This window comes from Bombus pyrosoma, linkage group LG1, assembly GCF_014825855.1.
Source record: "Bombus pyrosoma isolate SC7728 linkage group LG1, ASM1482585v1, whole genome shotgun sequence".
NCBI classification, from domain to species: Eukaryota; Metazoa; Arthropoda; class Insecta; order Hymenoptera; family Apidae; genus Bombus; species Bombus pyrosoma.
This window is the reverse complement of record NC_057770.1, coordinates 1,413,350-1,441,139: the sequence shown is the minus strand read 5'-3', so window position 1 is coordinate 1,441,139 and position 27,790 is coordinate 1,413,350. Positions and strand designations below refer to the sequence as shown.

The 27,790-nt window shown below is 44.5% G+C and overlaps 5 protein-coding genes across 14 annotated transcripts; 3 read left to right on the top strand and 2 right to left on the bottom strand.

Moving 5' to 3' along the window:
* Window positions 1-613: 613 nt before the first annotated feature.
* LOC122565952 (protein diaphanous) lies at window positions 614-17,792 on the top strand. Of its 8 annotated transcripts, XR_006316345.1 has the most exons (19): window positions 614-862; window positions 955-1,194; window positions 1,724-1,806; window positions 4,273-4,455; window positions 4,543-4,841; window positions 4,945-4,965; window positions 5,586-5,895; window positions 6,010-6,356; window positions 6,542-6,833; window positions 6,954-7,334; window positions 7,408-7,550; window positions 7,670-7,937; window positions 8,045-8,284; window positions 8,372-8,626; window positions 8,777-8,941; window positions 9,028-9,271; window positions 11,390-11,471; window positions 17,472-17,587; window positions 17,661-17,792. XR_006316345.1 is itself a non-coding variant. In XM_043722572.1 (18 exons), exons 3-18 carry the CDS (start codon window positions 1,771-1,773, stop codon window positions 11,728-11,730), a joined length of 3,288 nt encoding a protein of 1,095 aa, XP_043578507.1. In that variant the 5' UTR covers window positions 614-862; window positions 955-1,194; window positions 1,724-1,770; the 3' UTR covers window positions 11,731-12,606. The 8 variants fall into 8 exon arrangements, 3 of the variants coding, with proteins under 3 accessions (XP_043578507.1, XP_043578482.1, XP_043578479.1); XR_006316346.1 differs by lacking the exon at window positions 4,945-4,965; XM_043722572.1 differs by lacking the exons at window positions 17,472-17,587; window positions 17,661-17,792 and adding an exon at window positions 11,709-12,606.
* A 196-nt stretch (window positions 17,793-17,988) lies between these two features.
* LOC122566014 (dynein axonemal assembly factor 11) lies at window positions 17,989-19,784 on the bottom strand. Of its 2 annotated transcripts, XM_043722694.1 has the most exons (4): window positions 19,303-19,784; window positions 18,945-19,209; window positions 18,516-18,862; window positions 17,989-18,442 (listed from the first exon to the last, which is right to left on the bottom strand). In XM_043722694.1, the coding sequence occupies exons 1-4, from the start codon at window positions 19,629-19,631 to the stop codon at window positions 18,013-18,015; spliced, it is 1,371 nt and encodes a 456-aa protein (XP_043578629.1). In that variant the 5' UTR covers window positions 19,632-19,784; the 3' UTR covers window positions 17,989-18,012. The 2 variants fall into 2 exon arrangements, with proteins under 2 accessions (XP_043578629.1, XP_043578624.1); XM_043722689.1 differs by having other exon boundaries at window positions 18,945-19,784.
* A 69-nt stretch (window positions 19,785-19,853) lies between these two features.
* Window positions 19,854-22,523, top strand: LOC122567968 (rhophilin-2). The gene is made up of 8 exons (XM_043727176.1): window positions 19,854-19,868; window positions 20,086-20,235; window positions 20,471-20,569; window positions 20,676-20,946; window positions 21,031-21,225; window positions 21,321-21,550; window positions 21,619-21,771; window positions 21,855-22,523. The coding sequence occupies exons 1-8, from the start codon at window positions 19,854-19,856 to the stop codon at window positions 22,053-22,055; spliced, it is 1,314 nt and encodes a 437-aa protein (XP_043583111.1). The 3' UTR covers window positions 22,056-22,523.
* A 148-nt stretch (window positions 22,524-22,671) lies between these two features.
* LOC122566026 (clavesin-2) lies at window positions 22,672-26,292 on the top strand. Its single transcript, XM_043722709.1, has 4 exons — window positions 22,672-24,800; window positions 24,954-25,264; window positions 25,353-25,446; window positions 25,532-26,292. The coding sequence occupies exons 1-4, from the start codon at window positions 24,416-24,418 to the stop codon at window positions 25,684-25,686; spliced, it is 945 nt and encodes a 314-aa protein (XP_043578644.1). The 5' UTR covers window positions 22,672-24,415; the 3' UTR covers window positions 25,687-26,292.
* Window positions 26,169-27,711, bottom strand: LOC122566029 (cobalamin trafficking protein CblD). Of its 2 annotated transcripts, none has more exons than XM_043722722.1 (5): window positions 27,558-27,711; window positions 27,268-27,406; window positions 26,776-27,188; window positions 26,467-26,641; window positions 26,169-26,385 (listed from the first exon to the last, which is right to left on the bottom strand). In XM_043722722.1, exons 2-5 carry the CDS (start codon window positions 27,404-27,406, stop codon window positions 26,213-26,215), a joined length of 900 nt encoding a protein of 299 aa, XP_043578657.1. In that variant the 5' UTR covers window positions 27,558-27,711; the 3' UTR covers window positions 26,169-26,212. The 2 variants fall into 2 exon arrangements, with proteins under 2 accessions (XP_043578657.1, XP_043578666.1); XM_043722731.1 differs by having other exon boundaries at window positions 26,169-26,291; window positions 26,425-26,641; window positions 27,558-27,709.
* Between the last annotated feature and the right edge of the window lie 79 nt (window positions 27,712-27,790).

The window sequence follows — 27,790 nt, the reverse complement described above, 5'->3', positions numbered from 1 at the left end:
AAATACGAATAGTCAGTATGTATATCGTGTGAGATAGTAACTCAATTTCTCTTTTATAGTGCATGTTTCTAAATAAATACAGTAAGAAATTCCATAAGAAAAAGAAAAATTTAATATTTCGTAAACTAGATCGAATCAATCGAAGAAACAGTCGTTTTATCTTTCATTAAAGATATATTTTTATAGCAACATCGCATTCATTGTGTTTACACGAGCGATACTAGTAGAAACGAATTCAGACATAAAATTATCTTTTTGGAAAGAGAAATTTCCAGAAGGATTAATATTTGTTCATCAATTTCTACCTAGCAGTAGTTCGGTACACGAATAACAGTGAAATCGCGCATTGTACATACATTTTTAATGTGATCAGCGGTAATAATTCTACTTTAATATGTATGCACAGAACTGATATAGTTTAAATTTAATGAAATCTATATAAACCAATAAATGTTTTGCATTCTATAGAACTCGTTATTCGATATCATTTCACACTACGGTAATACGAGAAAGTCTACGAATAGATAAATGTTTTTTTATGTAAGTAATAAGGAATACATATATAGATTATATGTAACGTAATAATTACTAGAGTATTACAATATCATTTGGTGTTGGTTACGCGTCTACCGTTAGAATATAATACGCAAGAGAGTTATAGGAGGGAGGCAGCAGTCGATAGTGATAAAAGAATTTCTACAATACCGACGTAGATAGGTATTTGCGGCGAAACTAGCATTTGCGGTTCGTTGCTGATTGGCGCTGGTGTTCGAGCAACGTTTCTCCGCATGCTACTCGTTGTGGTACGGTTATTCGTTTAACGAATATTAACTGATGTGACGGTTTTCTTTCCCTAGTCGATGTAATTCGTTATCAGCGTTTTATAGTCCATTACCTTTTTACGTGAAAGTGTAGAAATTTTAGTTAATAACTTGACAATTTTTCTCTCCTTAGGAGGTTGTATCGTATTGGCAGGTGTTCCATTGTCATAACGGATGAAATGAATATTTATCTGTGGAAAGATCATTTTAGTTCGCTCAAGAAATTGCAAGTGTTTTTCCTATGGTTTATTGCGAATTATTAAGTTTGATCGCCGAATTAATTTTATACAAATTACGAATGAATGCGAGCAACGCCGAATTTATGGTTACCAAAAGTGTATCCCTTGGTGAATAAAATTTTAAATCAAATCAGGTAAGTATTCAAAACAATTGTGTAAAAAAAGGTCATTTCATATTCAAGTAAAATGTATTATCAAATTAACTACTTTTACCGGTACTACCTTCATGGTATCGTCATTTTCAGCAAATATTTCATATTGAAAACATTTTTTTGTATAGAATAGCTTGGTAACAGCTTGATCCATTCAAAATTTAATTTACATTACTTAAATAAGAATCAAAGATAAGAGTCAAGAGCGATAGTCATCATTTACTAGCTTAGATTTACTGCACTTTAGTTTAATATAAAGATATTGTACATGATATTTGATTATCATTCAATCATACGCAGTAGTTTGGTTTGCGGAATCACCTGTTGGTGCTTTTCCAAGTTTAAAACATTATCACGTACAATCAGCTAAAATATTAACTAAAATTAGTTAAAGTAATTACAGCTACTTATCAGTAAAGTAGTTATTTCTACATAAAGCAGTCTATATCATTGATACGTAGACCATTACTAAAGATTTATGCTTATACAAAGTTCTTTATATTTCTTACAGAGGAGAAAAATGTACAATAGAAGGTAACAATTGAAGGAGATTAAGCTATGGCCAACAGGAAAGACAAAACATCTGTAGGTTTCGTAAGTATTTTATTGTTAATAGTTAGAAAATTTAATGAAAATGTAAAAAGCAAGATATATCCACCAAGTTGAAATTAACGTGTAACGTCAACATTATAGTATATGCACATGTATAGAAACGAGAAAAAAGAAAGAGAAAGAAAACATAGAAAAGAGAAAATTAGGATATTTTTGAGTAGCGGAATATGCATACACGTTTGTCAAACGCGAAATAGCGATACGGTGTATACACGTACACGTATGTAAGTATATATGTTACATTTCCTGCCGTATAATTATCAGTTTCTTTGCGGCGCAACGCGATAACGGAAAAGGCATTAAATCGAAATAAATTTCAATTCCGACTGAATAAGTAAGAAAAGGTGGTCAAGTTTTCGACCGTTGTAATCGAAAATAACAGTGTCGTCGCGTATGAGTCACAACGATCGTTCAAGGTAAATTGTTTCGCATACGGAAAAGACAATTATTCCACGAAAGCGTAATGCACGACGTATGAGATACTAGGACAAGGTAACAAGCTATCAGGGACGCGACAATTTAGTTTGATATACCTTGACTCTTTCCATTTCATCTTTTTTTCATATCGGTTTCTGTCGCTTCCACACCCCTGACCCCACTCTCTCTCTCTCTCTCTCTCTCCCTCCCTCCCTCCCATTCCCTTCATCTCCTTCTTCGTTCCTTTCCTCATTCTTTTTTCTTCTCTTTTACTGTAACTGAGATCTTTTCCAATATTTTCAAGAATTTTAGAAGAGTTTGACGAATAAAAACCGGTTTTCTCTCTTCCATCATTCACATTCCACAAATTCAAAAAATTTCTAACACTTTACGCTATGTTTATTTCTAACGTTTATTGATATATAAATAATCGAGAATTGGTATTTAAAGTAAGTACAACCTACGGGAGCGGCTACAGTTGGCTCTTCTGACGCAGGAACAAGTAGGGAACGTGAGGAATAAGAGACGATGGACGAAAAAATTAAAGGAAAGTAGAGTCAGCTGTCAGCTTAGTGGATTACATCATCGATTATTCGCACAACTGATCTCATGCACGCGCGAACGATATTTCGTTTCTCGTACTATGTGACTCTGCGTCGACGTATTTCTTGTTTGTCACGTTCAGCGTTATCAACGAATTGTTGTTGCAGTTTTTATAGTCAATAGGAAGGTTAGCGTTTAGACGTGGGTCTTGAAAACGGAGTCGTATCGAAACGTAATACCTTTTGTGGCACGAGTGACGCTTCCATCATTTTGAGACCACGTTTTTATACGAACTGCCGCAACCTTGAGCTATTCGCGGTTATGACGTACAACGAGAAGTATCACGTAGGAGACACCGAACGTGAGAATCGTCAACACTCGGTTCTTCTTAGGGGTTGACGAATGCGATTCTATTAATATTGGAATAATTACGCGTTTGCCCATTTTACGCGAAAGAACGAAAGTTAAGATTCAGAGAGCGAGAGAAAGAACTCTGGCGAGACGAGAAAAGGAAAGGAACTGCGCTGGAACGATCGTAAGGGACTGTGAAATTGTCGGAGAAAGTAGCGTCGCGATAAACGTCAGGAAGATCGAAGAAACGTTTGGTTCCCTGAATCCGTCGGTGAACGCATCGAGAGGCGGGAACGTGTAAACACCGATGCGCGACATCACACGACGACCATCTACTCGGCCGGTCGTGGGTAGACTCACACCGACTACGCACGCGCGTCTCTCCAATCCGCCACTCTGACTAACGCGATCTCAAACTTCCCTTCTTTCGACCCGTTCGATGACTCGCTGTTCTTAATGCCGTTAACTCGATCTTACCGTCCGCTCGCGAGCTTACTTGGAGGATACGTTTCGCTCTACGATTCAGTGCCTATCCGAGCCAGAGATACGCCAGCATTGTCGATTTACCGCTGTGTGAAAACAAGCCTCGTGCGACGAATAATCGCGAATATCATCAACTTTATGAACTTCTCTTTATCGCGAAAGATAACTTTTTCAGAAAGATCGTGTTAATATCGCGATAACGTCGTGTTCGATCGGATCGTGCATTGAAAAATTCGAAAAGTATCGATGTAAGAAGTGGCAAGATATACCGGGAATTTTTACGTGGTAGAAGCTGTCAGAGATCTGATTCGGAGAGAGAAGCTCCGATGAGTCGCGCGGTTCTAGCGCGTCGTTACCGTTACCGTATACGAGAAGACATCGACCGATGATCACAGATTGGGTAAGACTCGATATTGAAAAGCGAAACTGTTTATCGTCGAGGAAGAAGCTGATACAGAGACGAAGGACGATTATCGGTGAATTCGTTGAACGATGATGTACGATTGGAAATTGAAACGTAACGCCGGCGCCGTGTGTGAATGCTAGGCGCGTGCGATGCTTCCGCGTTAAAACGTCCGGTCGTATTAGAACGGCGACGAACGCGATCAGTTGAATATTTTTTTCGTTTTATCTCTTTTCAATTTTTCGTTTCAGCTGGACACATGGTTCGGCCGGCCAAAAAAGTCCGGGCGTGGAGGTGGGGTCAGAAGTGGTTCGGGAAACAACACTATACCACGACCCCATTCCGGTGACGATTTCAATGAAATTGAACAACAACGTTGTATGATCGAAAGAATGGACAAAGAGACGGTGAACGACAAATTCGAGGAGATGTTGGTGAGTTGAGGTCGATTTCTCAATCGACGACCGCTATCTGGACACGCGTGGAGGTTTTCGAGATGATCAAGTTTTCGCGAAAAACAGGCCAACATGAATCTGACCGAGGAGAAGAAAGAGCCCTTGAGACAGCAATCGGAAACAAAGAAGAGGGAGATGCTGGTTTTGCATTACAAAGGTAGCATACAGGAGAATAGATCAAAATTTGATAAACCAGCGGATTATATACAGTATTTGGCGCAACCCGATTTGAGCGTCAACAAGATCTACAACTGCATCGAGTCGTTAAGAATAGCGTTGACGAACAATCCTTTGAGTTGGGTTCAAGAATTTGGTACCAAAGGATTGAAACAGGTTTTAGCAACGCTCAACGAATGCTATCGGAAGTAAGTATTACCGAGGAAAAAAACATCGTTGCGTTGTGTCATAGCATCAGTATTCGATATTGTCCGACTAAGAATTTCTAATGTTCGTGTTATTCTATTGCAGTGCCTTCATATATTACGATAGGTAATTTATGTAAAAATACTATTTGCTTTAATTTTATTAGCAAGATAGATTTTTCTGCATCGTTTCCTCTTTTTATTTTTAGCTTTCGATATTAATGTTGGTGCACGTTTAAGTATGTATGATAGCGCGCGTGCCTATCCTATACGTGTATAATCATATAATACACCCTCTACATATACATATGTATGTAACATAAACTTCTAGATGAAATTCTGTCCATTCCAATGCCAACAACCGGCACTTTTCAATATATAGTTTTTTATTTATTATTTATCTTATTATTTATTTTGAAAGTATACTTTTTTAATGGTTCGACGATTAGAGTTAAACTAGGAAACGCGTAATATCAACTCACAATCGGGGTATTTAATTGCATGATGATCTGCCTATGCGATGCTCTGTACAATAGCGCTGGTCGACTAGTCGAAAATCGAGAGCCATTCGAAATTAGCCTATTCGAATATTCCACGATGATGCATACTAATGCAATTCCATCGCGATTTCTTTTCGAATAGTTGACTCGACTGTAGCTTATCGGAACTGTATTTTTATTTTTTATTTTGTTCGCTGTAACAGATTCAGATGACGTTAAACTGATGCCTTTCCATGTTCTGTGACAGTGACAACCGGTACGAGCGAATACAGTACGAATGCATCCGATGTTTAAAGGCTATTATGAACAACACCGTCGGCATAAAGGAGATGTTGGCTCATCACGAAGCACTCACGATCGTAGCTAGATCGTTAGAGCCGACCAAACCATCGGTCATGTCCGAAGCTGTGAAATTGCTTGGCGCGGTTTGTCTCATTTCGAGCGACAGCCACAAGAAAGTCTTGGACGCGATCACCATGAACGGTGAATTCAAAGGAAGGGAAAGATTTTTACCGATCGTACAGGGCCTGATGAACAAGAAGAACGAGAACTTACGGGTATGTTTCTTCTCTTCCTGTCTTTACCGACTAATCTTTCGCTTCTTCGCTCCTTTCTTCCTTTCTCGTTCTCGTTTGTTTCGTAATCCGATGATACATACGTTCTTCCGATAGGTGGAGTGCCTTCAACTTATCAATTCCATCATTTCTTCGGCCGAAGAACTAGACTTTAGATTGCATCTGCGAAATGAAATCATGCGGGTCGGCTTGGCTGATATTTTAGAGACATTGGAAAAGAACGAATCCGAGGATCTGGCCAGACATCTAAAAATCTTCAATGATCACAAGGAGGAAGATTACGAGGAATTTGTTCAAAGATTCGATCATGTTCGATTGGAATTGGACGATGTAAACGATTGTTTCGAAGTGATTAAAAATATGGTGATGGAAACATCCGCGGAACCATATTTTTTGTCGATACTTCAACATCTTTTATTCGTCAGAGACGATGCTCTGGTGAGGTAGGAAAGAGTCACAACCTTTTGCATGCTATTATACTATATTTACTCATCGATATCGTTTTTTTTTATTATTTCTATTATCGTTACTATTACTATTTTGTTTTCCTTCCATCCTTTTTCTTTCCTATGCTTTGCATCCCTTTGCTCTCCTTTCCTTCCCTTTTCTTTTCTTTTTCCTCCAACAGGCCGGCCTACTATAAATTGATAGAAGAATGCGTGTCGCAAATAGTGTTGCACCGTTCAGGCTGTGATCCGGATTTTAGCGCAACCAAACGCTTTCAAATCGACGTTCAACCGTTGATTGATACGTTGGTCGAGAAATCGCGGGCAGAGGAAGAAAGACGATTGGTCGAAGTATCGCAAAAGTTGGAAGAGGCCATAGCTAGTAAGCAGGAAGCGGAGGCGAAACTCCAACACGCGGAGAACAAGATCAGGGAGCTGGAACAAGGAGGAGCGAGATCGACCGGTGTCAACGCTGTGAGTTTGTCGTTAAACTCGCTCAGTCGAGTAAATGCAGATTTCTGCTTTTGATCTATGTTTGTAACTTACGTCAATTAGTAATAACTGCCCCATTTGATTCACGATACACGCACACAGAATGTTGTGAAGTGTTCGTCCACACCAGGAACAACTAATCCACCGCCACCTCCACCGCTTCCGCTTGCAAATGCGGGCGGATCCGGATCGGGAATGCCACCGCCGCCGCCGCCGCCACCACTACCAGGTTTCGGCGGGCCGCGTCCACCTCCGCCACCTCTTCCCGGTTTCGCGGGACCTCCACCACCGCCTATGCCTGGTATGCCATCGGGACCGGGACCGGCACCTCCACCGATGCCAGGATTCGGTCCGGTACCTCCACCGATGATGCCTGGGTTCGTACCAGGCTTGAACGCTGCTCCACAATCGCTACCTTTAGGACTGAAGCCGAAGAAAAAGTGGGAAGTCGACGCGCCGTTGAAGAGAGCAAACTGGAAAGCGGTGAATATCTATCAGATACGATTTTCCTTTTTCTTCTAATTAGAAAACTATTGTGACGCAACACGTGCCGTAGATCATGCCTCATAAACTCACCGAAAAATCGTTTTGGACAAAAGTGCAAGAGGATAAGTTGGCCAGGCCCGAAATATTAGACGGCTTAGTTCAAAAGTTCGCATCGAAACCGAGTGGGAAGAAAATCGACGATGTCGTGGACAAGTAATTTGACAGCGTTCCAATCATTCTCTCAATCTAATAACGATTATCCGTTGTTGTTAAAATGTGAAACGCAAAGAATCTTGCTAACGTAATGATTATCTTTCCTCCTGGTTGCGCAGATCAGCTCCGTCGAAGAAAGTGAAAGATCTAAAAGTCCTGGATGGCAAAGCTGCGCAAAATATTCTTATATTACTTAATGGTACTTTAAAACACACGTCGTACGAAGAGGTCAAGTCATGTTTACTTAAGTGCGAAGGACCCGTTATCTCGGACAATATACTTCAAGGACTGATACAGTATTTACCACCACCGGACCAACTGTCGAAACTGCAACTCTACAAAGATCAGTACGACGATTTGACAGAGGCCGAACAATTTTGCATCACCGTGAGTACAGTTGAAATATTTCAACCAACCTTCCGCTCATGCGGAAGACGAGGATTCTTTCAACGTTTCAGATCACTGAAACATTTTCGAATCGATGTGTACTATAGATATCAACGATCAAGAGATTATTGCCGAGACTGAGATCGTTAAGTTTCATGCTACGATACGAAGAACTGGTGCAAGATGTAAAGCCGGACATAGTAGCGGGGACGGCAGCCTGCGAGGAAGTAAAAGGTAGCAAAAAATTTGCCAAAATTCTCGAACTTATTCTTCTGCTTGGCAATTACATGAATTCCGGCTCGAAAAACGGCCAAGCCTTCGGCTTCGAGATCAGTTTTCTTACCAAGGTGCGTTGTAACGCTTTGTCATTGGACCGTAAACACGAGATGGATCGCCATCGTTCGCGATATCATATCTTTCCTTTCGGTTTTCAGTTAACAAGCACCAAGGACGTCGACAACAAACAAACTCTGATGCACTATTTGGTGGACACGATAGAGCGACAATTCCCCGAGTGTCTGAGCTTCCCAGAAGAGCTAGCACACGTGGACAGAGCTAGTCGTGTTTCCTTGGAAAATGTACAGAGAACGTTGCGACAGATGGATTCCAATATTCGAAATCTTGAACAAGATTTGTCGAATGCCAAAATCCCACAATCGAATGACGATTTGTTCCTGCATGTTATGGGTGTATCCTTTTTTGCATTTCTTTTTGCCCGCCTTCAAATGTTACGAACGTTATATTTAGTGGCTTGATCGATAATCAAATTGTCGTTGATCAAATAAGCATTGTACTCGTATATATCGATTTTCCTTAACTATCGTGTAATCGACTCGCAGCCTTTTGCGAAGAAAGCCCGCGAATCTTACGAAGTTCTTCAAAATATGTTTAAACATATGGACAGTTTGTACACCGAAATTTCGGAATTTTTTTCTTTCGACAAGCAAAAGTACACGATCGAAGAATTTTTTGGGGATATAAAAACTTTTAAAGACGATTTTATGGTAAGCGAGGAAATCAAGAAGAATTGGACTGTTTGTTTTCATACGTTTTCTTCTTTTTCTTTTCTTTTCTTCCTTTTTTCTTATAGCATGCTCAGAAGGAAATAATAAAACTACGAGAGGGAGAAGAGAAACAAAGACGAGCGAGAGAGGCGCGAGAAAAAGCAGAAGCGGAGAAAGCGGCACGGGCTGCGCGGAAACGAGCACTGGTTGACATGAACGCCCACGAAACGCAGGAAGGTGTCATGGACAGCTTAATGGAGGCTCTACAAACTGGTTCCGCGTTCAGTCGGCCGGATCAACGACGAAAACGTCAAGTACGCGCCGCTGGTGGTAAGTTCTATAGGGCTGCATATGCTACGACGAAATCTACGAAGAAGGAGAAGTTGTTGCTGGCTAAATTGTACGAATCGGGAGAAGCCGAGCGGCGGCGCATGCTTCGAAATCGAAATAAAATCGTCGCCTCGTCTCTTCCTCGTGGTGCAGTCACGAGCTCGGCAAGTTCCGATTTAACACAGTATACGACACCGGAAGAGAATCAACATCTCTATAAGCGTTTGTTGCTCGATCGTGCCACGAGAGCGCCCAAGCGAGAAAGTTTTCTGTCTAGGGTCAGTTCGTTTCAGAAAAGCAAACAAGCCGAAATCGAATGCAAGAGAGCACGCGTCGATCGACCGATGATCGAAGAAACTCCGAGAAGAGAGATTTCTATAAGAAGATCTCGAAATTTCGATAAAAACTCAAATTCATCCAGCAATTCTGTTCAATGTAGTGTCGTGACCGCTGCTACTTTATCGTCGGCCTCGTCATATGGACTCGTAATAGACGAACTGAAGAAGCGCACACCGACGCACGTCGAATCTCTAGCATCGAACGATCCGTCGCCGTGTTCGAGCTTGCAACTTTCACCCTGTGTTTTGTACCAGACGGTTTTAGTAGGCGAAGCTTTGAAAGTTAGCCCGGCGAGAAAACGACGCGTTATAGTAAGTAAGAAGCATAAGAGAAACAGTATCGTGCGTCGTGCCGTTCAAAGTCGTAGATCGAAGCATGCGAGGAGGTCGACGATGGCCGGTGACACAAGATCGTTTGGTTATTTAGGCAGTCCAAGCAGCGAAAGCGTTTCGCTGATCGAAAGTTATTCCGTTTGCCGTGCTTCCGATACCACTACCACTTCCGATACCGCATCGACCAGAATATCGCGATCCATGGGTGATATCGCGACGAGAATCGGCAAGACGATCTCCTCTCCGTTGAAGTTGATTCGAACGAAAAATTTCGGGAACAATAACGCTCATTGGAAAGACGAGAATGAAAACAATCTGTGCAACATAGAGTATTCGAACGGTCAATTCACAACTTTGAAACGTTTAGTTCGACCCGAAATCGCGAATACAAGCATGAAAACAACCGAATCGAACAGACTCGCTATCCAAATGACCGACACCACTCTCGAGTCTCGAGTGAACAACAACCTTGATATCTTTCACCGATTAGGATACGGGAATAACGCGTTAGAATTTTGTTCGACGTCCGATCGATCGATCAAATCATCGATCAAACGAGAATGCGACGATATACCTTCGATTGCAACCAAAGAGAAACAAACCGTTCTAATGAAAAGGAAAAGTCAGAAACGGACTTGGAAATTTTGGTAGACTTGTACGTCGAACGTCTGTATCGTTATCGTGGTAGACGTTATCGCGACGCTTTCGAACATGACACGTTACACGACTACGACGATTTCAGGATATAATGCTTCACTTTCCTGTACTTTTTACCACAAGACAAGACTGAATCCTCGCCTCGTCGCTTCTTTCATCTTTCTTTTTTTTCTTTCAGTACTTTCTTTCTTTTTTTTTTTCTTTTTTCTTTTTTACGAAATTTCAATTTCACGTCATTGGATGTCGTTTGGCCGTGTCAGACGCATGCTTCTTTTCCATTTTTCATCTATGACTTTTTATTATTACTCATTTTTACTCGCTGGTCTCGTTTTTGAAAAAATCGCATTAGCTCGACGACTAATCGAGGACGGAGACTTTGCCAGTCTATCGGAAGCGGGAAAAAAAGAGAAGAAGAAAGAAACACGTAAAATACGATTTAACAGTAATTTTTAGGAACGAGAACTTATCGACTGTACAACATTCTGTGATTTAGATACGCAGACGATCATCGAATATATACTCGCGCAACTACATCGATCACTTGTAATCGCATTCGTTGTTGTAAATATCGTAATTTTCAAATAAATAAAGGAAGTTTTTTTTGTACTATCGATCAGTATTTAAACTATTTTCGCTAAAACAGTAGTTAATTTAGCCAGCTAAGTTTAGGTAGCTGTGTAAGAAAGGATTAGAATGTAGATCGTTCGTAACGCAAACCGATCAAGTTAATATAGCACGTACAAGTGTAGTACAGACGGATACAAACGACGTAAATGTTTCTTTTTTACAGCAGAGAGAAGAGCTCAACTTAATAGAAGTCGATCGCGTACAGGATTAGTCGGGACTGGTTTACTGGGAAGGGAACTTTCGACGTAAGTATTTAGACACGTATTAAGCGTATACGTATTTGGATCTTTTCGCGACGATGTGCTACTTACACGCGTATCGGTATCACGATATTCGAAAACGATTATCGCGTACGATACGTTCCTAAATTGCGAGAAGAGATCGCGTCGAAAATAAAATCGGCGGAGATAGATAGATAGATAGATAGATAGATAGAGAGATTACTTTCGAAATAATACCTTGCCTAATGATCGTTGTTGCAGAGAACTGTTAAGCTCGGCATAATCCATGGAATATCCTGTTTCCGTCCTAAACTCGAAACTGTGATGGATCGAATGTTTGTTTTATCGGTAAACGATGAAGCGGGGAAAGAAAGAGAGAAAGAAAGACAAACTCGGGAAGCCTCGCGACTCTTCGGTATCGGTTTACGGAGGAAGAACGAGCTTCGATTTTTACGAGTTACAATTAATTTAGCAGTCTTCCTATTGCTCTATTTGATATGTCTCAAGAGATTGTTTCGTAGGTATAATAATATATACAATATGATGTTGAACGCTACTCCGATACGATGATAAACGTAGCACATGTGAAAAGTAGTTTCACCGAATTTTCTACCAGATTTTCCACTTATCGATCGATCTATTTTTAAATTGGTTACTAGCTATAAAGTTCGCGTTTTACAATTTCAAAGTAATATACGATGTAAATATGCATATACGTACATTCGCGTACAGCAAGTGTTTTTCTTAACTTTTATCCAAAGACGGTTGATCCCTCGAGCACGGTGATGGGATCAGCCTCGTTCAATCGCGTGAACACGGGCGTAGCGATAATCGACTCGTTGACTGGACGCGAAACCTTTGGAAACCGTGCCAAATCGATGGAAACGTCGAGGGAAAAGAGAATCAATCGTGTGACGATGTTGCGCGCTATCGCGCAAAACGTTCAAACGTGAAACAATTTGTAAAAATTTCAACATATTTTAGGCCATGGATGCGAATGGTACGTTAACGTAACTGAAGACCAATTTATTTTTCGAATCTCGAATTCGACGATTGTTTATACTGTATGTACTGACGTCGGATCCAACAGAAATTTGTACCTATATTGTGAATATGTGAATTTAGATAGTATCAATACATTGCGATCAATACAATCGAACGTAGCGTGTTTTCTTTACTTTTACTACTACGATACATAGAAACACCTTTAACCGAAGGGAGTGGTATTCGATAACTAAATGGATGAATCGCGAAAACATGGTTTGTGTTCGAGCGACGATCGGTATCGCAAAGTGTGTCGCGGGTATATATACCAGCTACGGAAGCATTGGCGTAACCGGTCGCGATCCTTTCGAAAAGAATCTCTCGCGAATTCCCGCAATTGCATCGACGACGGTGGTTCGAGTAAACGAAATAGCAGAGAGATCGCATCGAAATTATCGAATAGAGTTTGCCGTGCTCTGCGGCCTTTCGATCGTCGCTCGAGAAACGAACAAGAGAGAGAGAGAGAGAGAGAAAGAAAGAAGCCCTACGACATAACAGCTACACCGATGGGGTATTTCGTGCGCACACGCATGCACTAGCGATAGTGTTGGCCGCGTCATTACACCCATACTCGCGTGCACACCTGCGGGAGAACGGTTGAATCCATCTGCGAGCAGGCGAGGTCTCGCGTATTCGTGCGATCAGAGGACCCTATGTGAGGCCTTTGTGAGTACACGCGTGTGTTGGATGAACGAGTGTAGTACGGAGGCAACAACGGACGGCAACTTGGGACACAAGCAAATGACGTGTTTCTATCGTTTTCACGTTCTCGACAGTGCATCGATCGCGTTCGCGTCGGCAAATAGTATTTCTCGACTAGTCTCGCAGTCGTGTTCGGTACGTCAAAACGCGGCTGCGTTCACGTTGAAACGTGTTCGAGAACTGTGGCACGCGAGCACGTGATCGCGAGTGACCAAGACCACGACATTTTCAACCTCGAAATATCTTTAACCGATGGCTCGTGCTGCGGTTTCGTCTAGTCTCGTTACCGAGAAGGAAAGCGGGTACTCGGTTTCCGCACGAATCGCGTCGTTCAACGGACTGTGCAACCTCGAATATCGACCAGAGGACGATCGATCGACGCTGCAGTCTGGATCCTTGCTTTTCCATCGAATCGATCCATATCTCTGTTCGATCGCGCGAGCCAATCGTTCCTTTACGAACACCTCGCGATTACGATTATGAACATCTCGATCCAAGGATACAGGAAAAGGAAGCATTGACATCGTGAACAAAACCTTCTATTCTATCTTGAATATCGTGTTCTCGCTTTCCGAAGGTGAAACGTGTTGCGCGCTCGATAGAATGCAAATGCGCGCTAGATAGAATACAATGAACATACCTATCGTATCGGGAGATATCGTCGAAGACGATATTCATAAGCCACGTTTCGTTAGGGTGAGTATCGTGACAAGTCCAGTAAACGAATTTCTCGTTTTACGGTTTTAAGTTATGCGTCATACATCGTGCGTCATACGTCGTACATTGTCTTTGTTGTTGTTTGCGTCAACCAAACCGAGACGCGCGAGTTTACACGATATAATGTCGCGTTGGGAACGCGTCACGGTCTTAGTCTTATTCATCGTGTAGCTTGTCCGAAGTAGTAAGTCGCAGCGATAATAAATTCTGTGAAAGGAAAAAAGTATGCGCCCCTTATCTGAACGTACACGAGTATGCAAGCTTCAATCTTGTTAGGTTTTATCGCGACGTATTTTCGCCGATCGATCCTAACGCGCTCGTACGATTTCTTCGTTCGATCGCACGCCATCTTTCTGCCATTGATCGAACAACGTTGGACGACTCGTGTTTCTGCGTCTCATCGAGTGATTCAACACATATGGAGCTCGCGCACTCGCCACATATGACGGTGAAACGTGCGAAACCCGATAGAACTGTAACAACGAATAAAAAACAAAGTCACGGTTGCAGGTGGCGTTTCGAAAAAGTGCCAAACATTCCACCGATCTACGATAGATAATTCGGAAAGTGAAACGTGACAGATAGAATTTCGACTTTCTCCATTGATAAACGTTAGAATATCGGTCCTGGATAGGATGATACATGATCGAAGTTTGCATGACTTAAGGCGAAAATGTTCGAACAAATCGTACTTATCGAACAACGTAATCGGTTACATAATTATCAAGCATCCCCTATGATCGCTCGCATCGAAAATGTATCCGAGACATAACGATTTGGTATGAAAATTCGCCGAACGGAGAAGGAACTCGGAAGTAAAGTAAACGATCTCGAGTGGAAGAATTCGCGAAGCAGTGACAACCGAAAAATGGCGTTACGCGCGTACGAAAGCGCGGGACACGCGATTGCTCGACGCGAATCGATCGAAAACTCGTCTAGCGTGGCTAGGAAGATCGGCGTGCGCGCGCGAATCCGAATTATTGCAAGTATTCGCGGAGGAGTACGGGAGTAGAAAACGAAACAGACCGAGGGTACCCGAAAGGGAGCGGACTGTGACGAGTCGAAGCGACATTTGCCGAAGGAATAAAGGGGCCCGATCGGTCGTCAACTGGAATAGACCACGAAAGGTGAGAAATCAGCGGACTGTGTTGGGCGCGCGCGCACGCTATCCCGTGCGCTTCGATCGATGCGAGTCAACGGTGATCTGTAAATCTTCTCGGACGATCTTCTCTTCTTTCCTGCTCTCACTCGTCTATATCCCCTCTCACTGAAACTTCGTTTCATTCTCCCTCCTTCTCACGAGGGTAACACCGTTCGTCGGCCCTGGGAATTCCGCTTTCCCATAGAAAAGAAACGCATCGCGGAAACATCGAACGCGTCTACCTCTGTAACGTTCCGTCTATCGTTTCGAACGCGATTTGTACACGCGAGTGGAATGTGAAGAAGCACGATCGATATATTTCGCGTTGGCTTGCACGTACTGGGTGTTTCTACTACCCAACTGGCTATGGAACCGAGAGACACGGATTTATCGTTGTTCGACGTGTGCGCGATCGAGAGAGGTCGATTATTTTGAATCGTTCCTCGTCAGCAGGGAACTTGATTTTCGCGTTCTACCTGTTAGCAGTGGCTTCCGCCTGTTGGTATCAAATAGTGCTCGTTCCAAGGACGGGAGAGCAGGAAATTAGCCGAATATTCGAATAATTTCGATAGTGTACCTTCTGGGGAGGTTCTACTCGGGGAACGATGCTGATACTTCCGGATTTAAGGTTACAGGTAAATCGAAATCGTTGGTTTCGTCGTGGTTGAGAGAGATTCGTGATCTAGGGAAACGGTTAAAACGACAGGAGAGTAAAGGGGAAAAGGAGGAAGAGGGTCGCAAGGCGAGGGGCAGCAGGCGAAGGCTGCATTTCCTGTTTGAACGCCAGCGTAAACAGCGTGCCTCGGATCCGGTAGAGCGTGCCTGGTCCGGTGAACTCGAGCGGCGATGCACCACGCGTAACCTGTAACGTGGAAGGTGGAACGCGTAACGCGAGATCTAGCACCGCTGCGGGCAAGAACGTTACGTTCGCCTCCCTTCGCGTTTCCTTGTCTGCCACCATCGGCCGTATCGCCCCACGCAACCGGAACGATATCGCCAACGGGTTTCGAGTTTGATGGCAGATCATTCTCCAACATCGGATTCGAGCAAATGGAGGTTGAGCATAGGTCCCGTTAGCGTCCCGCATCCTCGCGTCAAACTCGTTCTCTTCGATGTTATCGCGCGCGGAGATGGAACGCGATAGGCGACCGGTGATCACGACGGTAAGGCCTTGGACCGTTTTCCTCTTTGCTACTTCTCGTTGGCCGCGCGGCTCGATTCCGGCTTCCGGCCGATTTCATGCGATAAATGACCGACCGGCGATCGGTAGAGCGCGGCGAGTGGTAATCGACGCGCGGTATTCGAGAAGAAGACGGTCGATTCGATGGAGCGGTGGAACCGCGAGGAAAATCGGTAATCGAGCACGAAGCGCGTCGACCTTAAAATTACGGTGCTACGTAGCAGCCGCACCCGGCAAGGTACGCAGAGCGAACGTTATCCTCCTCCCCACCATAATTCGTAAACAGTTTCTTTCCTTTCACCGAGAATCGAGTGGCTCCGCGGAGTCGGCCGAAGCCTCGGGATACGATGTACCGCGCGAGATAAACCAGAAAACTTTTTCATCGCGAAACGCGTTCCTGTCTCCTTCTCGTTCTCGTCCGACGGACCAGATTCTCGATCACGATTCCTGCGACAAGCATCATCGAAATTCATCGGCGATCGTGACTCGCGCCGAGTTTCACGACGTGACGCACGCGATTCCATCATCAAGGATGGTATGAAAGAATCACGTCGTAGAGAGTAACGCGAAAAGGGTAGGAAGAGTCACGTTGGATCGCGTTTATGATCGCGTTGTGCGTCGATTCTGCCGCCGCCGAGTCCGTGCATCGCATTCGACGAGTAACGAAATCGAAAGAGAGGTTAGACGAAAGGCGAACGCGTTCGATTTCCTCTCTGTATTCGCAGCATCGAACGGGCATGGAATAGCGATCGAGACGAACAATGTGGCTGCGAGAACGAGTACTATGTTGAAGTGGACTTGTTACGCGGCTCTATCGAAGAATCGCGCATCCCGGCCGACTTCGTTGGACGAACGAGAGAAGAGGACGGACTGCGGGAATGCGTCGTCGCGATATTTGCGAATAGGAAAAGGTTGTTCCTGTCGGTCGGAGGACGTAGAAATATTGCGAGAATCCTCGACGAAAAAGAGCCTGGGGGTGAGAAATATATTCGAATCACGTTCTTTTGTTTGGCAATCGATCGCACGTTTACAGCTCGCGATTGCCTTTAATCGAGGCCCCGAGTCTCTTTCGCATCGAACTCGGTCGAGCTCGAGCTCTCCTGTCGATAGGAATTTGGTCGCTCGTCTTTTCGCGATGGTAACGCGCGATATCGTATAAGCGACGATCTTGGCAGCAGTTTCGACTCGAGCCAACTCTCGCGTCACGATTGGTAACCGGCACGTTCAACTGGCTGTGCAGGGCTCCGATCCTAGGGTGGCCACTTGCCGAGGAAAATTGCAGAACAAACGAAGCAAACTGAATCAGGAGATCAACAAGGAGCTTCGGTTGCGAGCCGGCGCGGAAAACCTCTTCAAGTAACTGCCTTTCTCCTTGTACGACTCGTAGAATGCGCGCCGCTCACACTCACGTGTACGTTTTACGTTTCAGGGCCACGACCAACAGAAAGCTGCGAGAGACCGTTGCGCTGGAATTGAGTTTCGTCAATTCGAACTTGCAGTTGCTAAAGGAACAGCTTGCCGAGTTGAACAGCTCGGTCGAACTTTATCAGAATGTCGACAGGTCGGTGAGATTATCGTTCTCCGTTATCCGCGATTTCAACGTTAAACGTAAGAACCTGAGATGCCGCTCTAGCAACTAGCCTGACTCTGTGCGTCTGTGTTTTTCTGCCTTTAGCGAGGAACCGGCAATGCCGATGATACCGTTGGGACTGAAGGAAACCAAAGATATCGATTTTCGGGATCCGTTCAAGGTGAGCGCCGTCTAACACGAGAAGTGGGTTTCATTCGAGCGGCGGTACTTCCGAATCGTCGTCGCTGCAAACTTTTTCGTCACTCGGCTTCCAACGATTTTCCTTTTGCCCGTCGACCATCGGCTCAGCGGCGATTCTCGAAAAGTCCAAGTCGCTCGCTCGCGACGGACCTATCTCCAAGTACTCGCGTACGCTTGTCGTCGATCGCCGTTCGACGATCGCCGTTCTACGTCGGTCGGGTTCCTCTTTGATCGCCTGTTTGTACAAAGGGAGAATCGTAGGTAACGGATTCAAGCGCGGCATCGTTACCACTAATCTGCCGTTCGTCGTGTTTCTTCGAGCCGTGCTATCCTTCACCGATACTTCGCATGGCAGGGTCAGCTGCAGTACCTTTCCCTTGATCGTGACGCTCACGTACTCAGGATGCACGTCCACGTCAACGTGGCAAGTGTCTAAATATCTGAAATCATAGCCGATCTCGTATTCGAGTCGAGTTCGCCGATCGCTCGTCTCGTCCAATCGCGGATACGTACTTGTACAGAGCCACCTCCAAGACGATGCGGTCGCTGTACTGCTCCTCGTTCAATTTAAACGGCACCTTCGGCTGATTCACATTGTACGGTTTACCCTGCGGATCGAACAGCTTCAACCTGTAGGTAGTACGCGGCTCGACGCTCCGATCTTTCTCCCGGTTTCTTCGTTTTTCTTTTCGCATAAACCGTTCCGCAATGGCGACGCGTTCCTCCGGCGTGTGACGACTGGTTCGATTCCAAAACGATTCATCCTCCTCTTCCTCCTCCTCCTCCTCCTCGTTTACTTGCTTTTCCGCTCGCTCCTTCTTCTCTTCCTCGTGGCGATGTTCCTCCCCGTCCACGACTTTCTACGGATAATAGACGTAACTCGATCGAATTCTTGGTGGAACGCGGAGCGCGCCGTAACAAGGAAAAGGAAAACTCGCTTACTCGATCTGCTCGTGACTTGGCAGTTTGTTCGTGATAATCGAGTAATTCCGCTTCCCGTATTTTCTTGTATCTCGCGCAACTTCGTACGATCTCCCCTTCGATCTCGGCGTAACGTTGCAACGCTCTTATCCGTTCGGATCTGTCGATCGGCGTGCCGTCTAGCTCCTTCAATCGCGTTAGAGCCGCGATCGCGTATTCCCTGTACCCTTCGTAATCCGCGCACGGATTTCCCACCAAGAACAGCTGCTCCAAGCGTTCGTTGTACCTGTGACAATGGTTCCACGCGTAACGATTAACGTAACAATTTCGTTCGATTGAACGGCTCTGTATGTATAACGAATATGTATAATAAATGTACCTTAACGTTTTGATGCCACGAAGGTCACCGATAAAGTTCACCGTTAGATCCAACTTTTTCAAGCTCTCGAGCCCTTGCAAATTTTCGATCGTCTCTATGTTGTTCAGCGCTAAATTCAAGTACTCTAACCTTTTCAACTTGCTCAGATTCTCGATCTTCGATATCAGATTGTTCTGAAGCAAGAGAATTTTCAAATGCCTGCACGTTCGGTCGATCAGTTCGATCTTCTCGATGTTTTCTTGATGCAACGCGATCTCCTCGAGCGTTGAAATCTCGCCCTCGTTGTGCTCCGAACGCTTTCGTAATAAATCGAGCGTGATTCTCGACATTTTGCGCGCGGATCCGCCGATGCAAACTCTTCGACGCGGTCGCTAAGCGGCGCGTATCGATGTAACGCGCTCGATTGTCTCTCCCTGTCTTTCTCTCTTTCACACTCTTTCACACTCTTTCACCGTTTTATTCAACTGTCGTTTGAACGTTACGCGCAGGACTTTATCCTCGAACACTATAGCGAAGACGGAACGAATTACGAGGAGGCGATCGCAGATCTGATGGAAACCAGACAGGTGAGTTACGAGCAAGATTGGACGATCACGATGCAACGGTCGAAGATAATCAGATTTTCTTGCTGTTGTTTCAAGGCGACGCGGACGCCGACCAGGGACGCGGCAGGCATCGCGTTGTTGTTACGCTACTACAATCAACTGTACTTCGTCGAGCGAAGATTCTTCCCTCCCGATCGAAGTCTGGGCATCTATTTCGAGTGGTTCGACTCGTTGACAGGGGTTCCCAGTTGCCAGCGAACCGTCGCGTTCGAGAAGGCTTCGATTTTGTTCAACGCAGCCGCACTGTACACTCAATTGGCCGCGAAGCAGGATCGTCTGTCCACGCGAGGCTTGGACCAGGCGATCGACGCGTTCCTGCGAGCCGCCGGTACCTTTCGTTACATACACGAAAACTTTACCAACGCACCGAGTATGGATCTTGGGCCGGACATGCTCGAGATGCTCGTTCAACTGATGCTGGTAACGACGCGTTCGTAGCCGTAGCACGCGCTTCGAATTCGCCGCAAACCGAACGATTACGATCGAAGGAGAGCGGCGTGTCCGGGTGGGGAAACACGGTCGGAGCACGGTCTGACGCGCGTCTCGTTCTTCTCTCGTTTCAGGCTCAGGCGAGGGAATGTTTGTTCGAAAAATTGGAACTTCAATCGAAGGACGGGAGGAACATCGACGTTTCGTTGGACCTAGCGCAAGAAGCGTCACAGGTAGCGGCCGACAAAATTTTACGTACGCGTAAATCTAATACGCCCATATTTCGCTTAGATCCCGCGAACCATTTTATCCAATGGCGTACGATCCTCGATTGCCTAGGTTGCGGCCGTCTACAGCGATGTCCACGGGTTGATCTCGCGCGAACCGGTCCGCGACTACGTACCGGAAACCTGGATATCGTTGATCTTGGTAAAACGGGAACACCATCTGGCTCTCGCGCACAAGCACCTCGCACTTGGATTGTTCGATAGAGCGATCGCCGAATGGCGGGCTGAAACTAAACTCGCGCTCGAACATGTGCAAAGGAGCGACGGAAAGACGCAGCTCGACGTGATCGTGCCACGGGACGATAACGAAAGGAAGCTACTGGGTGCGTAGGCGATCGTCATCCGATCCGAGATCTCGATTTCTGTTCCGTCCGTATCTTACCTCTTTCGCTGTTTCGCTATTTCAGCGAAAGCGCATCTCAGGGAAGCCTTGGTCCTGCACGAGGAAAGTCAGAGGCTGCAAAGAATGTGCAGAGACTTGAAAGCGAAACAGGCGCTTGCCAAAGTTCTGAAGAGAGTACAAGAATCGACGGTAGAGGATTACAATGGCATCGGGGACGAGGATGACTTTCGAGGATTGTTGGATCCTCCGGATATCATAGGTAACACGCGCGGGTTCTTTCATCTATTCTTAGACCTTAGATTTTCGATGGGCCGGTGCCCGTGACGAAACTGCCTATCGTTTTCCCTGACGTAGCATCCACCAAGTTCCAATTGAGCATCACTCATCCGGATTTCGGGCAGCACGGAGTGGAAGATCTTTTCAGATCGTTGGGTCCGGTCGCTATATTTTCAGCTAAGAGACATTGGACCGCGCCACGATTGATACAGCTTCAACGAGGACCCGACGGCGAGGGGTTCGGCTTCAGTGTACGGGGCGATGCTCCTGTAATAATAGCTGCCGTCGATCACAATTCGTTGGCCGACGTACGTATAAACACGGGTCTCGCAATAGATATTTATAGTTGTTATAACGGGCGGTTTTGTTTCTTCAGTTGGGTGGCATGAAGGAAGGCGATTTTATAGTAGGAATCGGCGACAAAGATGTCAAGTGGTCGTCCCACGAACAGGTGGTTCGGCTGATTAAGCAATCCGGTGATTTTATAAACTTAAAACTGGTTACGCCGATGGACAGAAATTACTTGAAGGTAAACGCAAACGTGGTCTCATCAGCATTGACCTACGGAAACGGCCTACGATAATAATCAGAGACTTGTGCTACCGTTTTTAGAAACCGGGTAAGGTTAACCAGCAGGACAAGGGAAGCGTTTCGGCAAGCAGCTCTTCCGGCATTTCCTCGGGTCAACCGAGTCCTGCCGGTTCCGTTACCACCGCCCACGTAGCCAAGAAACTACCGTGGAATCCGTTTAAAAAGTCGGTCACGCAGCGCGACAGTAGGGACCTGACGTTCGACAATGTGATCCTTAGATGACTCTTTGGATGTTTTACGCGGTTGTTGCAATTGGAGTTCTCGTCGAAACGTTTATCAGATGCTTCCAGGTTCAACATTGGCTGGTAGCCCTCCGAATTGCAGGATCGCTCTATCTCGTTGCAACGTTTGCACTTTTCTCAACGATTCTGTGTAATATTTTATCTATCGTATGTATGTACTTGCGCGTACGCGCAAAAGTATCGCGTATGAACGCGAAACTCGTAATGTTTCGTGTATTAAAGTACGTTCTATCGATGGATTTCGAAGTACAGGGGTAAAATAAAAGGGCAATTCAACGGAACTTGGATGTTCGTCGATAAACGAATATTATCGTATATTGTACATCGTACATTGATCGTATATTATATATGATTGTATCATGTACAGCGACGATTGATGAGAAACGTATGGAGCGAAACGAAAATGTAAGCATACGTTATACACCAATTATATTTTGTTCACGAGTTAGTCGTTTCTTTTGTTTCCCTTTTTCCTAGCAACATCGATGTAAATACCAATTTGAAAAGAAAATGTAAATCGCACGATTCTCCAATAACCATGCGTAACGTTGGTACAAAGCGTAGCTTAAGAAGCACGGGAGACGAATCGAAGTGTAAAGATACGTGTAAAGTAGGAAAGAATAGAAAGGCACAACTACAAATGCAGATTGAACGGCGACTTTCACCGAGTCGAGAAACGTCCTGGTACACGACTGATTACGCAAGCAAATGGGAAGAAACGCCAGTCACGTGTAACGACCAATCATATATCGTAGAGACCTATGATCGAGAAAATCCTGTTCGAAGCGTTTAAAAAAAGAACGTATAAACATCGCGAGGAATGTGTATCGATCCGAGTCGACGAGGGAACAAACGGTGAAAGGAAATAGTATAGAATGTTGAGGAAAGCGGAAGGCAGTTAGTGAAAAAACGAGCGGTAGTAATATCGTAAAAAAGACCGATTTTATTAGGCGTGCGCGTTTTACCTTGGCGTTGCCGTTCGCTGCATTCGACGAACAACGGGAAATCTTCCGAGTTTTGCGATCGTTTCGTCGATGACTATATCGCAGTATATAACGCAGCCTCGATACTCAGCGGGTCGACCGAACGGAGACTCGCGGTGAAAGTAAAACGTAAAATTACGAGAAGAAAGTGAACCCTCGAGTGGCCACCGTTTTATACCGTTTAATACCGTCTAATAATGTAGGCGCATTGTTCGTCCGCGAATCGAATCGCGAGTGTTGCAGACTTGAGAATTCCCGTCGTCTAAGATACGTCAAATGCGTGGAGAAACGACGTCGCGTCGTTCAAGGCGACAGTTTCTTAAAGCAGGAACCTTTGAACGACGACGAGTATTATACGCGTGCGTGTCGAATCTTTTAAGTATTCGAAAATGAACAGAACTACGTAAAGGGAAGGAGAAGAGCAAAGCGAGTGCGAAGAGAGGAAGCAGAGCGGTAAGAGCGGGAAAAGTAGGAGCGGTAAGAGCGGCTCGCGTACCACGATCTGGCCTTAAATTGATCGAGCGAGCAAGCAAGCGGATTACTCGGGTCCAAGTCGGTCGAGGAGAAAGATTTCTCAACGCGGCACAAGATATTGTGACGCGAATAGTGATCGACGACCTTGGCTAGCCGCGATTAGCCGTGTATTTCCGAGTAACTGTAAGGATACGAACGTCGTTTGGTGTGCCGCGTTACCGATTGCCAGCACCATGCCACGAACGGCTAGAGTGTCACATCGAACGAACTGTTTCGATTTTTAAACGTACATCTATATATAAAAACGTCGCGATTTCTCGCGTGTTTTCTATATTCCGTTTGAGCCGCGATTACAATTTTACGACGAATGTGCATCAAAAAGCGACCAACGGATATTCGCAATCGCCTGTTAACGCTTGATTAACGAGAAGGAGAACGAGGTCGTGAATATGGACATCGGAAGATACGCGAAAGATTTGCGAGGTCGTATCGTTGGTTGTTAGAAAGCGCTGCGAAGAATCGCAAGGACATTTGTTCTCTCGCAAGTAGATCGATGTCGAACTTTCTCCTCGACGACGAGTCGCCAAATGGCGTAAGAACTCGCCGAGTCTCGTAATCGTCGGTGGCTTGCTTAAAATTCGAACGAGCGAAACGAGGACGCGGGAAGACGGAGAAAGGAAGAAGAAGAGCAGGGGAAGGAGTAGAAGTGGGATAGAAGTAATAGTAGCGTGGTAGCAGCAGCAGCAAGAACGGAACGAGGACAAGAAGGCAAAGAAGGAGAAGGAGAAGGAGCAGAAGGAAGAGCAAGAGGAAGAGGGGAACCGAAAGCGCGGAGCGATCCGTAAGGAGAGCGGTACTTGTCTGATTCTTTCGGACGTGAACGATGGCAAAGTCGGAAGAAGAAAATTACGGATGCGCGTTAAGCGAGAGCACGAGAACGATCGCCCGCGCGGAGCTTCGCGAAGACGATGCCATCAGGGAAGAAACCTTGAAACAATTCAGAGATTGGATTCAAAAGCATCCTAATATCAAGCGTTGCAGAACGGACGCGGCCTTTCTCCTCAGGTTCCTCAGAACCAAGAAGTTCAGCGTGCCGATGGCGGAAGAGATGCTCGAACGCTATCTAACTATCAGACAATTGTATCCAAACTGGTTCCAAAATCTCGATGTCGAAGATAAAGACATCGAAGCTATCATAGATGCCGGTTATCTGATACCGTTGATGCAACGCGACCGTCATGGTCGACGAGTGATACTCTCTTGCGCAGGTGAGTATCCGCCAATCTCCGATATGTAAGTAGTTTGATTTGCTCTATTCTCGAAGTAAGCTCACCTCCTCTTTCTCCTTCGTCTTTTCGTTTCCTCCCATTACTTTACACGCGTCTTTCAAGCACTGACATCTTCTTCTATTTCTTCCAAAGGTCGTTTCGATCCTTACAAATACACGTCCGCTCAAATGGCTCGAGCTCATAGCCTCGTAGTGGAATCTCTGATGGACGACGAAGAGAATCAAGTCCGTGGATACACACACATCAACGACGAATCTGGTTTGACAATGGGTCACCTGAGCGCCTGGTCCCTAACGGATATTCGTAACATGTTACGATGTATTCAAAACAGTACACCCATGAGACACAAGGAAACTCACTTTGTTAATATCCCGAGTTGCGCAATCAAAGTCATCGAGTTTGGCATTTCTCTTCTGAACGATAAGTTGAAAAATCGAATCTTGGTACGTACGCTTGTATATGCGCGATCTTACATTTTTCTTTAATCGAACGTCCGTCTTCCAATGATCTCTGTGCTATACTCCCATTAAGGTACACAAGAGCCTGGATGAATTGAAAACAGCGATTGACCCAAGAATCTTGCCGAAAGAGTACGGGGGAGAAATTCCACTCTGCGAGATGATCGGTACGTATATACGTATTGATAATCGTTCACCATCGACGATGTAGTTTTAGTTTTAGTCAATGTTTCAGTTTGTTTTGCTTTTCAGCAAATTTCAAGAAGACTTTGAGGGAACAGAGGAATCGAATAAAGGAGCTCGATGACATGTACATAGAGATTACATCGGCGGATTGTCATCACGTTTCGACGAACGACGATTTGTGCGGTATCTCTGGCTCTTTCCGCAAACTCGAAGTCGACTGATATTCTTTCCGCCTGGCGATCCTCTCTCGCATCTCTTCGCATTCTTTCGCTCGCGGCGAAACGATTTAAACGAAACTCGAATTTACTCGCGCTCCTAGATAAATATTTATTCTTACCTCGTGTATCAGAATTCTCCTGCCGGTGGTATTAGTTACCTATGATCGTTTCAATTTACGTACAACATAGAATAAGAAATGACACACGTTGCACATTCTTAGGAAAGTAATTCCGTCTTTAACGTACAACTGCAAGGTGTTGCAAGTTCGCAACTGTCCAAGTACGAGACAGCGTACGTGATAATGTAAAGCGTACCGAAGGAAACAAGCATTTTACGTACGATTATATCGCATGAAATTTCTTTTTAGAATTATACAATACATCTCAATTCAAAAATTAAATATCTTTTGAAGAACTAAAAACCGCAATATAACACTCGTAAAAACGTATTTTGTATATATATATAGATATATATATATCGACACTTTTTCTTCTCCTTCTCCTCTCGCTCTACATTTATTAAGCTTTGTTAACATTTACAAGCTCGCACTCGTGTAGAATCTCTCTTAAAAATTCTGTACTCGCGGGAGCTGTGGTGTAGAAATTTCCTGCAACGTACAGAACGGTACCTGTGACCGTATTGTCGATTGAATCGTACAACCGCGCGACATCGGCAAAATCCTCGACAAGCGATCGAGTAATCTATAATTGAAAATAAAGCATACGCTTACGCTTACTTACCCAAAAAATTTTTCGCGTTATTATCGTACAAAATGACCTTACAATTGCTCCTATGTAATATTTTAAATCCTAAGCAACGGAATCGCTCGTCCGTTTTATAAAGAGTACTATTTTTTTGTAGATTCAAATGTGGTTGTCCGCTAAATGGATTGATGAAGTCTGCCCAATAACCCATTCTTCTCAATTTTGCACAGATATCTGAAGCAGCTAGCACAAACTGTAGATAAAGGAACAAACAATTTGTACAGATCTTATTGACAATTCGCTGCCTGGTTTACACTAGCTACTCTTTAAATATTATATAGACAAGGATACCTTTCGGTAGAATTTAATAAAATCGTACATACTTACGTATTTAGCTAGCTTCTCAGTTTCTATTTCTTTGTTCCATTTCATAACCTTTGGGTTAATCAATTGGCTAACGGTAACGATAGTAAGCTGGGGAGAACCGACATCTAAACATCCAGGAAATAGCTCCTCTATACCTTTTCTTAGCAACAAAGGACATTCCTGTGCTACATAGCGAAGCTCTGGTTGCTGATTATTTCTTCTCGAACGACTTAATAGGCGAGCAGATTTTTCCTTGGGATCATCTGCCAAGGTCCGTTCATTGGGATGCAGGTCGACTAATTGCGTCCTGACCTGAATGGTCGTGGTTACATCCGACCAGCCGGGACCAATGCTTCCTGGTAAATAAAATCTGAATCCCCTCGGTGTTAAAAGCTCCCAATTGGAATTTATTCCAAGTACAGCACCATCCACATCTGGAAACAATCGAGAACGACTATAAGAAAAGGATTTTTGTTTGTTGAGCTAGCGCCGCAAAGAAACGATTACATTTACCATTTAAGTTTTCACCATTTGCCTGGACGATTTTGTACGAATCGGTGCTTTTATCGCTACGTCGAGAGTACCAACTCTTTGAAAATACATTAAACAGAATCGTAGCACTAGTTTTCTTGGCATATTTTACGCAAAGCATCTGAAAGAATGACGTTGCATAGGTTATGTTCTATCATTTCACTTCGTAAGATCGAATTCGATGAATAAGTAATTGTCGAATAATCGTCGATTAAATCGTATTTACAACCGTGCCGCAATTAAGTTAATATCGTTAGAAGAAATCTCGTTACCGTTGAATCACGATTCACATGCTGAATTAAGAATTTCTTTATCAAAGGTACCGTTCCGCGATTCGATTATCTAACCTTACGATCGTTTGCTTCAACCGTATATATCCAACTACATAGATAACGCGATATCGAATTGAACGCGACACCATTCGCGCAACAAACAGAATTTAAGGAGATCGTTTCATCGTTAGATGGCACTATACGTTCGTCCTTCTCACGACTGTATATGTATA

Coding starts and splice junctions, on each gene's coding strand:
- LOC122565952 (XM_043722547.1), top strand. CDS start 1,771: ATGGCCAACAGGAAAGACAAAACATCTGTAGGTTTC. Junction 4,456..4,542: donor ACAAATTCGAGGAGATGTTG/GTGAGTTGAGGT, acceptor CGCGAAAAACAG/GCCAACATGAATCTGACCGA. Junction 7,335..7,407: donor AGAGAGCAAACTGGAAAGCG/GTGAATATCTAT, acceptor CACGTGCCGTAG/ATCATGCCTCATAAACTCAC.
- LOC122566014 (XM_043722689.1), bottom strand. CDS start 19,631: ATGTCGAGAATCACGCTCGATTTATTACGAAAGCGTTCGGAGCACAAC. Junction 18,863..18,944: donor CCAAGTCACGAGCAGATCGA/GTAAGCGAGTTT, acceptor TATTATCCGTAG/AAAGTCGTGGACGGGGAGGA. Junction 18,443..18,515: donor TTGGAGGTGGCTCTGTACAA/GTACGTATCCGC, acceptor CTATGATTTCAG/ATATTTAGACACTTGCCACG.
- LOC122567968 (XM_043727176.1), top strand. Junction 20,236..20,470: donor CGCGTTCCTGCGAGCCGCCG/GTACCTTTCGTT, acceptor CTCTCGTTTCAG/GCTCAGGCGAGGGAATGTTT. Junction 21,772..21,854: donor TGGACAGAAATTACTTGAAG/GTAAACGCAAAC, acceptor TACCGTTTTTAG/AAACCGGGTAAGGTTAACCA.
- LOC122566026 (XM_043722709.1), top strand. CDS start 24,416: ATGGCAAAGTCGGAAGAAGAAAATTACGGATGCGCGTTAAGCGAGAGC. Junction 25,265..25,352: donor AGTTGAAAAATCGAATCTTG/GTACGTACGCTT, acceptor ACTCCCATTAAG/GTACACAAGAGCCTGGATGA. Junction 25,447..25,531: donor TCCACTCTGCGAGATGATCG/GTACGTATATAC, acceptor TTTGCTTTTCAG/CAAATTTCAAGAAGACTTTG.
- LOC122566029 (XM_043722722.1), bottom strand. CDS start 27,406: ATGCTTTGCGTAAAATATGCCAAGAAAACTAGTGCTACGATTCTGTTT. Junction 26,642..26,775: donor CTGAGAAGCTAGCTAAATAC/GTAAGTATGTAC, acceptor CTTTATCTACAG/TTTGTGCTAGCTGCTTCAGA. Junction 26,386..26,466: donor AATATTACATAGGAGCAATT/GTAAGGTCATTT, acceptor TTTCAATTATAG/ATTACTCGATCGCTTGTCGA.